The sequence below is a fragment of the Poecile atricapillus genome, chromosome 13 (genome assembly GCF_030490865.1).
Source record: "Poecile atricapillus isolate bPoeAtr1 chromosome 13, bPoeAtr1.hap1, whole genome shotgun sequence".
Classification (NCBI taxonomy): Eukaryota; Metazoa; Chordata; class Aves; order Passeriformes; family Paridae; genus Poecile; species Poecile atricapillus.
The window spans coordinates 3,612,814-3,626,914 of record NC_081261.1 but is presented as its reverse complement, the minus strand read 5'-3'; the positions used below and the strand labels follow the sequence as shown (position 1 = coordinate 3,626,914).

The 14,101-nt window shown below is 66.0% G+C and overlaps 1 protein-coding gene across 2 annotated transcripts; it reads left to right on the top strand.

Annotated features, from left to right (window-relative positions):
• The first annotated feature begins 1,204 nt into the window (after positions 1–1,204).
• UNC5A (unc-5 netrin receptor A) lies at positions 1,205–14,095 on the top strand. 2 transcript variants are annotated; one of them, XM_058848386.1, is made up of 16 exons: positions 1,260–1,393; positions 9,187–9,408; positions 9,548–9,691; positions 9,767–9,870; positions 9,982–10,162; positions 10,276–10,443; positions 10,633–10,797; positions 10,883–11,071; positions 11,488–11,787; positions 11,879–11,966; positions 12,046–12,214; positions 12,292–12,525; positions 12,621–12,770; positions 12,865–13,029; positions 13,113–13,288; positions 13,498–14,095. In XM_058848386.1, the coding sequence occupies exons 1-16, from the start codon at positions 1,279–1,281 to the stop codon at positions 13,655–13,657; spliced, it is 2,730 nt and encodes a 909-aa protein (XP_058704369.1). In that variant the 5' UTR covers positions 1,260–1,278; the 3' UTR covers positions 13,658–14,095. The 2 variants fall into 2 exon arrangements, with proteins under 2 accessions (XP_058704370.1, XP_058704369.1); XM_058848387.1 differs by lacking the exon at positions 10,276–10,443 and having other exon boundaries at positions 1,205–1,393.
• Positions 14,096–14,101: the final 6 nt, after the last annotated feature.

Genomic DNA, 14,101 nt, shown 5'->3' with positions numbered 1-14,101 from the left:
TGCCTGGGGCAGCACGGTGGGATGAAAATGGGCACCCACGGGTGTCACCCCCACAATCGCTGCCCTACCTGTGTGCACGGCTGGTCCAGGACTCCACAGGAGGTCCCGGGAGGTGTGTGATGACAGAAGAAGGCTCTGGCCTCGTTCCAGAGCGGTGCTGGTGGTGGGCTCGGCTCAGCCTGGCCCTGCCAGCATTGCGCTGGGGTGGAGGGAGGCCACGACACAGCTGGTGCCACCCGGGAGAGCTGCGCTGGCTTCACACGCGCTTCAGCTCTTGGAGGCATCAGAGCAGTTGTTAATTGTTCCTGATGCCGCTAATGAAATTATTGCTGCACGACACTGGGAGGCACTACCTAGCCCCTGCTGCTGGGGACAGAGCTGCTCAGCACGGCTGCCACAGGCTCCGGTTGCCAAAGGGCTTGGGGAGCACCACGGGCACCCCAGTACAGCCTCAACCCCTTTTGACCTTTGCCCCTTGTCCACATTGCAACTGCCCACTGGTGACGGCAGCACTGCTTGTGGGCACCCCGGCAGGGTGCAGGGAGGGGACAGAGAGGGAAGGGGACACATTCTGTGGCCACATGCCCTGGGAGAGGCTGGTGTGGCTGAACATGGGGTATCTTGAGGCCAGACCGCCGTGTATGGCAATAAGGTGGGGCCCCACCGTTAACCCACGTTGCATCAAGACTGTGATCCCTCTTCTGTGGCATTTCCCGTGGGGTGTCAGGCTGGGCTGGGAAGCATCCCTGAGCATCACCCGACGGTGCAGCAGGGGATTGGGGTAGAGTGGGGTGTGGAGGGGAGATGAGGCGCTTGGCAGATGTGAGCTGCCGGGGTGGGGGGGTGTCCCGGGGGGTGCAGAGCCCGCGGGCGTCCCGGAGATGGGGAGTGACGCCGTGCCGGGGGATGCGCCGTGCCCAGGGGAAACGCAAACCGGGGGAGCCGCGCTGCGCTGCGCTCGGGGACGGTGCGGACCCCCCGTGCCGGCCCGGGTGTGTGCAGAGGCGGGGGGTGCGGTGCCGGCGGGGGGAGCGGTGCCGGCGTTGCGGGCGGGGGGCGGCGGCGGGGGCGCGCCCAGCTGTTGCGCCGTCCCTTCCGCGGGCGGGTCCGCGCTCCCGCCCCGCATTGGCGGCGCCCGGGCGGAGCGGAGCGGCGCGGCGGCGGGCGGCAGCCGCGGCGGGGCCGGTGGCGGTGGCGGGGGCGCCATGGCCCGCTGAGGGCGGCGCGGAGCGCGGCCCGCCCTGCTCCCTCGCCCCGCAGCGCTCCGCGGGGCGCGCCATGGGTGCGCGGCCGCCCCGCCGCCGGGCCCCCCCCGCCGCCGCCGCCGCCGCTGCCGCCGCCGCGCCGGGGCCGCTCGGTGCCCTGCTCGCCGCTGCCCTGCTCGCCGCCGCCGGTGAGTCACCGCGCTCCGGGCGGGAGGGGGGGACCCGGCACCGGGACTGGGCGCCGGGCAAGGTCACCCGGGGAGCGGCGGTGGGTGGGCGTCCTGCGGGACGCCGGTGTCCTCCCGGGGACGGGGGCCGCTGGTTCGCCGTGCGGGATGCCCGCTGCCTGTGGGAGGTTCGGGTGCTAGTCGGGCGCCCTCCCGGACCGGGGATGTGTCCCCCGCCCCACGGCGGGCACTGCCGTCCCCCGCCCTTCGCCCAAGCGTGGTTGCACACGCGTGTCCCGCCGGCACTGCCCCGGACGCTGCCCGCACTGGGGGAGGCTGGCGCTCCCCGCCACGGCTCCGCTCTCCCGGGGCCCTACCAGCGCCGGGCAGCGGTGTCCGCAGCGCACCTGCCTCACGCGTGGTGTCCCTGCCCCACGCACGGCACCCCTGCCGCTGGCACAGCGTTCCTGCCGCTGCCATCACTTGGCCGGGACGCGGGGGACCGCGGTGAGGGGACAGCCCGGAGGGTGCTGTCACGCCGCGGGGGTGCGCGTGGGTGGTCGTGACGCGGGGAGTATGCGGGACTGTATCGCTGGTGCTGCAGACGCGGACGGTCCGGAGCACGGCTGTCCCCGGCAATGTCCCTCCGGACAGGACCCGGCGGGAGCGGGAGCGGCCGGGTGGACCCCCGGGGTTTGGTCGCTCCGGCGGCCGGTCCGTGCGGTCGGCGGCCGGGAGTACGGTGAGTGCCCGGGGCTGGCGGCCGCTCGCAGGTGTCACGGCAGACGGGAAGTGGCGGCTGCAGACAAAGGACCAGGCTGGGGGCGGGGAGCTGCGCGAGGCTGGACGTGAGCTCTGCGGGGGGTCCGGGGGGGCGACGGACTCCCCTTGTGCGCCCGAGGGTCCCGGCCCACTGACCCTCCACCCGCCAGCGGAGGTGTCCCCTAGCGCGGCTTCAGTGCCTTGGTGGGCACGGCAGACGCCCAGAGGGGCTGCAGCCCCAGTGCTCCCCACAGCCGTCTGGCATCCCCGGGGACCCTGCGTTCGCAGCATGGCCCCGTCTGCACGGGGACGCTGCAGAGACGGCGCGGTGGGTGGGCACCCCTCGGGTGCAGGGAACCTTATATGGAGGGTGCTGTGGGTACCGAACCTCAGCTGGGCATGGACCACGGCTGTCCCCACGGCGCCCGTGGGAATTGTGAGGATGGATGGAGCTGGGGGGCAGACGGGAGGGGGGTGCACCAGGGCACTCCATGCCAGCCCTGCGACAGGAGCTGTGAGGATCCCGGGGGTGCCAGCACCGGCTCGGGCAGTGTGGTGTGGTGCTGGTCCCCATGGCTCGCTTTGGCAGGCAGCTCACAGCCGGCCGCGGAGCGGCTGAGCCCCGTCACCTGCGCAGCCACTGCTTGGCACCAATGGGGCAGGGCTGGGCCTCTGCTCCAGCTTGGCAAGGCATGGCACAGCGTGGCACAGCGTGGCATGGCACAGCTCCCCTCAACAGGGTTGTCAAGCCACAGGCTGGGGACAGCGAACCCAGGTGTCCAGGCAAAGGGTCCTGCCTGCTGGTGGGAGCAGCATCCCTGCTTGTGGGCTGCCCGCCCGCTGGTGCCCGCAGGGGAAGGGTGAGAGCAGCAGCGAGGACTGGGGGTCACCCATGGGCAGCAGTGAGGGGCGAGCTCCGAAGGTGAGGGGCTGCCCTGCTCGGCTGCTGCTCTGGAGGTGGAAGGGCAGGGTCCTTCCCAAGAGCTGCCCCGGCCCAGTTGAGCTGTGGGGCCTTCCCCTTGGCATCGCTGCAGCCAGTGCCAGTGCACATCTCCCGCCCCAGCCCCACAGCAGCTCCTGCTCCAGCTCCTCTGGTCGGGGCCACAGACTCTGCTCTAACCGTGCAGGAGCCACTGTGCTGCTGACTTCACTGGGCTGCCAGGCTCCAGCAAACAGTCCCCAGCCGCTGCACTCCACAGCCTGATGCCCCACAGCCTGGCACCCCGGGCACCCCAGGTCGTTGATTCATACAGCACCCCACAACCTGCGCCTGGCTGGGCACTGGTGGCTCCGTGGGGCGAGCAGGAGTGCAGGGTGGCAGGCAGGGCTGGCGTGTGCCGGGCACCGGGAAGATGCCGTGCCGGCTGTCAGCACGAGCACGCGGCAGACGCAGCCTGCCCAGGGCTGTTTGTTCTGGCTCAGTGCCACGCGGGGCTGGCACTACATCAAACCGTGCGGAGCCTGGCAGGTGATTGCAGGAGGCAACCGAGATGCTGACGGTGCCACCAGGGGCTGGGCACCCCCGGAGTCACTGTGGGCACCCGGGTGGCCAGCAGCACACGGGACCCGCCCTGTTAGTGATGCCGGTGCCCGGGGGATGTTGGCATTGGGAATGAGTGCTGTGCATATCCCTCTATCCCCCCTTCCCTGTGCCCAGGGGTGCACCCTCCATGCCAGCACTGCTCTGGTGGATCAGGACAGTCGCTGGTCCGTGTATTGCATGTCTGCCCGTGGGAAGGCTGAGATGGGCTGGCTCCAGGCTGGGCACACTGGGACCCTGTCCTTATCCAGTCAGTCCCTTGTCTCTGTTGTCTGCCTGCTCTTTGGGTGCTGCTCCCGGGGGGTTGTCAGGCAGGTTGCTCCCCATGGGCCCCCAGACCCTGTTCTGCCAGGGCTCTTGCAGGATGGGGTTCTCGAGTCCCAATTACCTCAGCCAGCCCTTGCTGCCATAGGGCTGTGAGGTACCAGGGCTGCCATCACCACTGGGTGACATCCGTGGGTGAGAGGGGAGAAACTGTGGGGTGGACCCTGGCACCTGGGACTGTTGTCTCCTGCCTGTTCTGGTGGGATGAAGGACTGAGGATGAAGGGATGATGACCTTGACACTCCTCCCAGTGGGGCCAGGGCTTGGCCAGAGCTTTTACTTCTCACTGTCAGTTAAAGGACATCCAGGAAACCCACTTGGCTTCCCAGGATCGAGACCCGAGCAACAGCTCCCACACGCTGCACTGGGCCAGTCTTGTGTCCCCCACCATCCCAGTCCTAGACTGGGCTGGGACACCCCCTCATCGTCCACTGAGCACGGACCCCTTCCCCATGCCGTGCTGCCGAGAGGGGCTGGCAGGTCTTGGCACGAGTCCTTGCCGGCACAGAGTGTCTGGGGTCTGTAGGGCTCTTCAGCTCCCAGAGCTGGTCGGGAACACATCCCCTCTCAGCCCCGGCTCTGTGTGTGCCTGGGGAAGAACGCCCAGCACTGGATGCCGGGGCTGGTAGCCCTCAAACTGGCGGAGTCCCTGGGAGTGGCTGCCACCCCCGGCTGTCTTTGGTGGCACTGGCACCATTGTGCTCAGACCCCGGGCACGGTGCAGCGTAGGTCATGTGCGGGCACAGCCGGGGCGTGCAGCCCTGGGCGGGCGCTGGGAGCCCTGCCCGCCCTGGCACATGCTAATAGCATGTAATGGGGAGAGCAGTATCAGCTCAAATCCGTAATTAGGCAGCTCCATTGTCATGCAAACCCGCCTAATTCATTCACAAGCAGCACTCGCTTCATCAGCGCCCAGACGCTGCCAGGCATTCACCGGGAGACAGGCACCTCCACCCAGCCTCCCCCAGTGGCCTTAGGGCTGGCACACGTGGGCCACACGCCTGAGGGGCCCGGACAACGGCCAGCTTGTGGGGACATGCCAGAAAATTGGGGACACGGTCCCAGGGCAGGCGGGGGCACCCCGGGGACACGGTGCCCATTGGAGCGTGGAGGCCGCATTGGCATCGTGTGCCCATAGTCGCATCGTCCCCAGTGCTCAGCACGTGCCAGGCTGGCCAGGAGCCAGTCCTGCTGCCCAGCGTTGGCATCCGACCCTGCTGGCTCTCTGCCCAGCCGGGGCTGGCACTGGCACCCGCCTGGCGTTGCCGTGGGACTGCGTGGGGTGGAGAGGTGGGTGCAAGGGAAGCACTTGCCGATGTCCTGATGCCCCAGGTGAGGCTCGGAGCAGCTGGGCAGTGCTGGGCAATGGTGTGGCCCATGACTGGGGTGTCTCCCAGAGACAACAACCAGCTCATGGTGGCTCAGAGCCAGCCTCTCCCAGCAGGATGGTACCCAGCTCAAAGCCTCAGACGAGCTTTTTGATTGTGGTGAGATGTGCCAGTTCCCTTCTCTGCACCCTGCAGAGAGCAAAGTGCCAGCGACGGGGACCCCTGCGTGCAGGGTTGGCACCACCCGGCTCCCCTGGGAACAGATGGGCAACCTCTGCCCTCCCCCTGATGCCCACCCTTCCCTCGTTAAGGCCGGAGCAATCAGCAGCAATTATGGCTTTAATTACCTGTGCCGAGCGTCGGCAAAGTGCGAGGAAATCTTTCATATTAATGGTGTGCCAGGCCTGGCACGGACACGATGGATGGGGCACCAGCTGGGAGCGAATCTGCCGGCTGCAAAGCCCACGGGGATTCGGGGAGGTCCACAGAGGGTCACAGCGGTGGAGGCAGGTGGTAGCATTGAGGTCCCCACGCTGCTGTGGGGACCCCCAGAGTGGCAGCAGGAGGCAGGGGAGCATGCAGGGGGTGGGGGCAGAGGGAGGATGGGGTGGGGGCAGAGGGAGGATGGGGTGGGATGCCCCATCGGGGGTGGCTGATGTGGTGGGCAGCAGCGTTCAGACAGACCCGTGCCACTGGAGCGCTGTCCCACTGCAGGCAGCCACTTGCTCCCTCCCGGGGGCAGCTGTGCAGCGTGGGCACCCTCCGGCCGTGCCGGGGCTGGCGCTGCTGCAGCCACCGGCGGGCAGCCTCTCCTCGCCAAGAACACGCTGACCTTCTCAGTGTCTCCCCGCGGCAGACAGAGAGGCACCCACCGGGCTGCTCCTGGCACCACTGGGGACTTTGGCACCGTCACCCAGGCAGGATCAGCCCCTTGAGGACCAGAGGGACCATACTGGGGCACCCACTGGAACCTGGTGTGTTCTGTAAATGATCCCCCCACCCCCCCCAAACTGGACAGTGCAGTGTCCTGCGGTCCCTCCTTGACAATTACCACCAGTACACCTGGTGTTTCTGCTGCTGAGGGGCCCAGGTGCTACGGCGAGAGTCTGTGTGACCACCTGGGGTGGCAGGGAACAGGGGGAGCTCTGTACATGGGGGGCAGGAGCAGCTGGGGGTCCCCCAGTGCTGCGATGAAGCAGGGACAGCTGGCCAGAGCTCACTGCGGGGTGTCCCCATCCCCTCTGCACCCTGAGGTGGGTGTCACAGACTTGTTCCCGAGCCCACCACCCTTCCCCTCCCTCAGGCACCACTCATTAACCCACGTGTTTGGGGGGGGATAATTGATATTAAAGCCCTGCTTAATGCACCGACTTTACTGGCTGAGATTTATCGGCGCTGGAGCAAACTGTGCTCTCAACCACCTCTTTAGCTGCAGGCAGAGCGGCCGAGGCTGTGCCCTGCCACGGTGGGAGGGGGGGTGGGTGGGGTGGGCGAGGGCTGTGTGGAACCCAGCGCTCCCCCACCCCGTCCGCTTGTTCCCCGTCCCCGCCGAAGTTCCCCGGTTCCCTTTGCCAAGGTGACATAAGCATCTCGCCTGTTTCCATGGCAACGCAGCGGCAGGTGAGCGCGAGGCGGATGCGGGAGCCGGCACGCGCCACGTGGGGGGCCGCTGCCCACAGGGCGCCCACGCTGTGCCCGCACCCACGGGTGGGGGTTCTGCGCCGTGGGGCGGCCCGCAGGACACGGGGGGCCCGCAGCGCGTGGAGGTGGCTGCAGAGCGTGGGGCGCCCATGGGATGTGAGGTGCCCGCGGAGTGTGCGGCATCCACAGCGCGTGAGATCCCCGAGGTGTGTGGCGTAACTGGGATGCGTGGTGTGGCCAGGGTCCATTGGATGGTCGCAGGGTGCGTGGGGGGCTCGTAGCGCGTGCAGAGCCCGCGGTGTGTCGGGTACTCATCATGAAGGGGGTGTCTGGTGTATGGGGCACCCAGACCACAGTCCCCCTGCTCCCTTGCGGGGCTCAAGGTCAGCTCCAGCCTCCTGGCTGCGCCTCCTGGCTCCATCCATGCCCACACCACAGCGCAGAGCCTCGATGGTGCCTGGCACAGTGCTCAGCAGCAGGATATGCAGGGCTGGGCACACGCTGCACGTCCCCAGCTCTGTTTGCTGTCCATGCTCCCCTCACCCAGCATCCCGCTCGATGGGCAGCTGGGGGGGCTCCATACCCATCCTGCCTCCTCCATGCCCTGCTGCTGGTCCCAGGCTTCCTGCACCCCTCCACTCAGCTTTGATGGATAGACGCGCAGCTCGGCAATCGCTGTACTCATTTCACGTGTGATTAAAAAGCTGGTCCCGCAGCACAGTTCACACGGCGCGTCTGCCACAGCCGCCCGGGCGGGAGGCAGCCGCGATGCTGTGCGGCAGCAAACATGGCATTTCATAAATAAATTTGGTTTATTTACCCAGAGCCCACGTGCCAGCTCGGGTAGTGCAGTGCGGGCACCCGGAGTGCCCGAGCAGCAGGCACAGCGGTGGGACCCGCGGGTGATGCGGCGAGCTGTGCCGCAGCCGGCACAGGGACAGCACCGCGCCGGGGACCGCAGCGCTTGTCCGTGCCGTGACCCCCGGGCCGGCCCCAGGCTGCGGCTGGGGGGGGTCGTTAAACCAGTGAAATATGAAATGCCTGCATATCCCCGACAGGAGTTTTAATTAAATTAATTGCCAGTGACATTGTAAAAGTGCTGATGGGGTAATAACCGGCGTGTTATGGTCGCCGTTTATCTTCCCCGCGTAAATTAGCTGCCGCACCTTGCCCGTCCCGGCGGGCATCGCGGCGGGTTCCTCGGCACCCATTCCCCGGCTCCGAGGGGCCTGAGCCAGCTTGGGGGGGCAACAGGGCCTGGAGCCTCCCTGGGGGACTCAGGCAGGACTCAAGGGACCCCCGTGTCGCTCGCGTTCCCGTCACGCAGGCGGCCGTGCCAGGCGAGAGCCAGCCGGGGTGGGCACAGGCAGTGGGGTCCCATGGGCACATGGGGAGTGGCTGGTAGTTGCCAAACGAAGGCACTTAATTACTGCGCATTCCATCCCGTTTAATTGCTTATTAAATCCTAACCAGCCAATTAGCAGCAGCAATTACAGCTTCATTCAGTGACACAATCGCTATTTTATCGTTTGTTAATCAAATGCTTATTTAGGGCCCTGGTTTATTAACTCTTCCTGCAGCAGGCACCGGGGGGGTGGGGGGAGAAGAGGCACCTGGCTTTGTCTGGACTGGGGGACATGGATATCGTGGGACTGTGCCATGTGTCATGTCCCCAGTACTGCTGTCCCCATGGGGGCATGTGTGTGCAGCACGGAGCCATCCTCACCACGCTGGTGTGTGCAGCACATCCTCACCGCGTTGGGGACAGCCAGCCCCCATGTGCCGTGTGAGCGTGGGTGTCAGTGGCGCAGGACGGGGAACACTGCTGTGCTGCCCTGCAGCGTCACCCCCACTTGTCCAGCATCCCTGTGCCACTCTGGGGTGCAGGAGGGCAGCATGTGGCCCCTGGTCAGTGCCTCACAGCGTGCTGGAGAAGGGGGTGGCAGGCGCCCCGGAGGCGTGAGCGATGGCCCTTGTTGGTCACACTACATTTCCTTTTCATTAGTGCTAAGTGTGGACATGAGGGATCGGCAAGGGTTCAGCGGGCGCAGCCACTGCGTGGCTGCTTTCCCTGATGGATGGCAGGGTGGGAGAGGGCTGCCGCACTGCTGCTGGAGGGGACAGTGGGGAGGCAAAGGACCACTGTCATGTGGCTGTGCTGGTGTGGGCGATGTCCCGGCCAGGGCACGTGGAGGTGGCCGAGCCCCATCTCCCCACAGGTGCTCAGCAAAGCGCGACTGTTGCCAACCCGGCATCTGGTGCATCCTCGGACCTGCTGCCGCACTTCCAGCTGGAGCCGGAGGATGTCTACATTGTGAAGAACAAGGCAGTGAGCCTGGCCTGCCGTGCCACCCCTGCCACCCAGATCTACTTCAAGTGCAATGGCGAGTGGGTGCACCAAGGTGACCACGTTACGCAGCACAGCACCGACCGCAGCACTGGTGAGCGCTGGCAGGAGGGGCGGTGCCAGTCCCACTCCAGGGAAGCCACGTGTGCCACTATTGGCGGGGCTTGCCTGGGGCTGGGGACAGCGTGACAGCTCCCCGCATGCCAGTGTGACGTGCTGCTCTCCGGTCCCAGGGCTGCCAGTGATGGAAGTGCGCATCGAGGTCACCCGCCAGCAAGTGGAGAAGATCTTTGGGCTGGAGGAGTACTGGTGCCAGTGCGTGGCCTGGAGCTCCTCCGGCACCACCAAGAGCCAGAAGGCCTTCGTGCGCATCGCCTGTGAGTGTCTGCAGGTGTCTGAACAGAGTGTGGGGTGCTGGTCCCGGCCCCCATCTCACTCCTGTGCCTCCCCAGATCTGCGGAAGAACTTCGAGCAGGAGCCGACAGCCAGGGAGGTCTCCATTGAGCAGGGCATCGTGCTGCCATGCCGCCCTCCCGAGGGCATCCCCCCCGCCGAGGTGGGTCCCTGCAGCTGGCCAGGACGGGATGCGGCTGAGGATGCCCCTCGCCCAGGGCCATGATGTGTGTGATCCCAGGCAGGCACCCAGTGATGTCCCTGTGCCCTACAGGTGGAGTGGCTGCGCAATGAGGAGCTGGTGGACCCGGCACTGGATGCCAACGTCTATGTGACACCAGAGCACAGCCTGGTGCTGCGCCAGGCCCGCCTGGCTGACACGGCCAACTACACCTGCGTGGCTAAAAACATCGTGGCCCGTCGCCGCAGCGCCTCTGCTGCCATCACTGTGTACGGTACGGCCCCTCCACACCAGTCCCCACCACACTGCCCTGGTGTCACTCTCCCTGTCCTGTCCCTCCCTGCGTCCCCTTAGCGGCAGGGTGCTGACGGGTCCCTCTCCACCCAGTGAACGGCGGCTGGTCAACGTGGACACAGTGGTCAGGCTGCAGCACCAGCTGTGGAAGGGGCTGGCAGAAGCGGAGCCGGACATGCACCAACCCCACACCCCTCAATGGGGGTGCTTTCTGTGAGGGCCAAAATGTTCAGAAAACCGCCTGCACCACCCTCTGCCCAGGTACCTGCCCTGCTCGGGGCACCGCCACCGCCCCCGTCGTGCCAATGCTGCACTCCCCACTGCGCCCATCGCATTCCCTGTCCCCACCAGATGTTTTGTCCTCCAATTCCCCTGTGTGTCCGTCTCTGCCGGGCCCGGGGCAGGGAAGGAGGGTGGCAGCAGGGCGCTGACCCCAAGCTGTGCCTGCAGTGGATGGTGCGTGGTCGGAGTGGAGCAAATGGTCGGAGTGCGGGGCCGAATGCACCCACTGGCGCAGCCGCGAGTGCTCGGAGCCAGCGCCACGCAACGGAGGCCGGGATTGTCATGGCCCCGAGCTGGACACCCGCAACTGCACCTCGGAGCTCTGCAGCCACGGTGAGCATGGTGGGGATGGCAGGGTTGTCCCCTGGAAGAGGAGACTGGGGGGTGACCATGTGTGCTGATGCCCTGCCCCACACAGCCGCCTCCGGTGCAGAAGACGTAGCACTGTACGTGGGGCTGGTGGCCGTGGCCGTGTGCCTGGTGCTGCTGCTGCTGGTGGGGGTGCTGGTGTACTGCCGCAAGAAGGGGGGCCTGGACGCTGATGTGGCCGATTCCTCCATCCTCACCGCCGGCTTCCAGCCCGTCAGCATCAAACCCAGCAAGGCTGGTGAGTGAGTGTTGCAGGGACAGTGCACCCACACTGGGACATGGTGTCCCTTGGACCTGCAGGTGGCCATACCTGCCAGGGGGGTCTCTGGGCTGGGGCTGTCTGCTACAGGGCATCCCTGGGTGGGGTTCTGTGCCCTGTGGGGTCCCTGGTCTTGAGCTGATTCTTTGCCTTATGGGATCCCTGAGTTAGGGACAAGGACTCTGTATCTTAAGAGTCCCTGACTGTGGGATCAGTGCTTTATGCCACATAGGGTCAGATCCCCAGGGTGGTGGCCGTGCCCTATGAGGACCTCACTATGGGGCAGGGACTGTGTGTCCCATGCCCTTTCAAGCTGACTGTGCCCGTACACCACTGGTGGGGACCCCCTGTTTCTGCCTTGCCGTGGCGCCACGGTCGCTTGCTCTGTGCCGCAGACAACCCCAGCCTGCTCACCATCCAGCCAGACCTCAGCACCACCACCATGACCTACCAGGGCTCGCTCTGCCCGCGCCAGGACGGCCCTGCCAAGCTCCAGCTGCCCAATGGGCACCTGCTGAGCCCGCTGGGTGCTGGACGGCACACGCTGCACCACAGCTCGCCCGCCGCCGAGGGTGCTGACTTCGTGGCCCGGCTCTCCACACAGAGCTACTTTCGCTCCCTGCCCCGTGGCACCAACAACATGGCCTACGGCACCTTCAACTTCTTGGGGGGCCGGCTCATGATCCCAAACACAGGTACAGCGGGGTGGGGATTCCAGAGCACTGCCCAGGCCAGGCAGGGTCCTCGTGGGACTCACCCCCTGCCTGCACCCCCATTCCCACCCAGGGATCAGTCTGCTCATCCCACCCGATGCCATCCCACGGGGGAAGATATATGAGGTCTACCTGACCCTGCACAAGCAGGAGGAGGTGAGGTAGGTGCTGGGGCTGTCGGGGCACAGGGCTGTTGGAGTGGGTTCTGTCCTGACTCAGCTGCCCCCATTGCTGCCCCAGGCTGCCCCTGGCTGGCTGCCAGACGCTGCTGAGCCCCATCGTCAGCTGTGGCCCCCCTGGCGTTCTCCTCACCCGCCCCGCCATCCTGACCATGGGGCACTGCGTGGAAGCCAGCGCTGAGAACTGGAGCATCCGGCTGAAGAAGCAGTCGTGTGAGGGCACGTGGGAGGTGAGCAGGGGTGAGGGCTTTCAGGGATGGAGGAGGGACAGCCACGGCTGAGGTGCATCTCTGCCTGGGTGCCGCAGGACGTGCTGCAGCTGGGCGCTGAGCCGTGCACGGAGCTGTACTACTGCCAGCTGGAAGCGCAGGCTTGCTACGTGTTCACAGAGCAGCTGGGGCGCTTTGCCCTGGTTGGGGAGTCCCTCAGCATGGCGGCCTCCAAGCGCCTCAAGCTGGTCCTGTTCGCGCCGGCCGCCTGCCCCTCGCTCGAGTACAACATCCGAGTCTACTGCCTCAGTGACACCCAGGACGTCCTCAAGGTACCGGGGTCCCCAGCCTGCCCATCCCGGCTTGGAGCGAGAGCTGTGCTCCTGGTGTGCGGCATCTCCTGCCTGACTGCTGCTTGTGCTGGCAGGAGGTGATCCAGCTGGAGAAGCAGCTGGGAGGGCAGCTGATCGGAGCCCCCCGGGTGCTGCACTTCAAGGACAGCTACCACAACCTGCGCCTCTCCATCCACGATATGCCCAGCTCCCTCTGGAAGAGCAAGCTCCTCGCCAGCTACCAGGTGAGGAGTCCGGTTGGTGTGTGGGGATGGGGATAAAGGTGTAGGGAGGTGTCTCTGCCTCTCTGACACCCCCAGCTCTGTCACCCCGCTGCAGGAGATACCCTTCTATCACATCTGGAGCGGGCTGCAGCCCTTCCTGCACTGCACCTTCACCCTGGAGCGCCTGAGCACCAGCACCTGTGAGCTGGCCTGCAAGATCTGGGTCTGGCAGGTGGAGGGAGACGGGCAGAGCTTCACCGTCAACTTCAACATCGCCAAGGTGAGGGCAGGACTGGGCCACTTCTGGGGGTGGCCATAGGATTGCCTCACAGCCCTTTCCACGCTGCTTGTGCTCTCCCCTAGGACACAAGGTTTTCAGACTGGCTGGTCCCCGACGAGGTGGGCACCCCAGCTCTGGTGGGCCCCAGTGCCTTCAAGATCCCCTTCCTCATCCGCCAAAAGATCATCAGCAGCCTGGACCCGCCAGGCACACGGGGAGCCGACTGGAGGACACTGGCACAAAAACTCAACCTTGACAGGTAATGCAGACTGAGGGCAGTGCTGGGGGATGGGGTGGCATGGTGGATGGGAGCAGGGGTTCTGGCCTCATCCTGCACCTATGGATGGATGCTGGAATGCTGTGGGATCCTGGGAGAGGGCTGCTGTACAAGGTGAGGCTAGCACGGGGCTTGTAATGGGATGTGGAGCCATCTCTTTGCCCTGACATGGTCCCTCTGTCCCCTTCCAGCCATCTCAGCTTCTTCGCCTCGAAGGCCAGCCCCACAGCCATGATCCTCAACTTGTGGGAAGCGCGACACTTCCCCAATGGCAACCTCTCCCAGCTGGCTGCCGCCGTGGCTGAGGTCGGCAAGCAGGACGGTGCCCTCTTCTCCGAGGCTGAGTGCTGAGCGTGGCACAGCAGGGGCTGTGGCCCAGGAGACCACCTCCATGGGGCTAAGCGGGGCCCTGGCTGGCCCACCAGGCTCCTACTGCCCCACAGCACACGAGGAGAGCTGCCTGGCCCCCTTGGGAGGGCAGGATGCATCTGCCCCATGGCAGTCAGGCCCCTCCAGCACTGTGGCGGCGGGACTCAGCCCAGCCCTGGGGGTCCCAGAGCCCCATGGTGGGGGGACTGGGGGGCACTGGGTGTGCGTCGTGCGTGCGGTGCCGTCGTGCTGTCTGCGTGTGGGGCCGGGCGGCCCCGGGCCCCGTGCCGTGTTGTGTAAAGCCCGTTTTTTTAATTCTGTATTAAGTGCATTCAAGTATTTACACTTGGCCTTATGTACATAGCGGTGCCGCGGGCGGGGGGTCTGCCGGACGTGAATGTAAATAAATTCGATATATATTGCTAC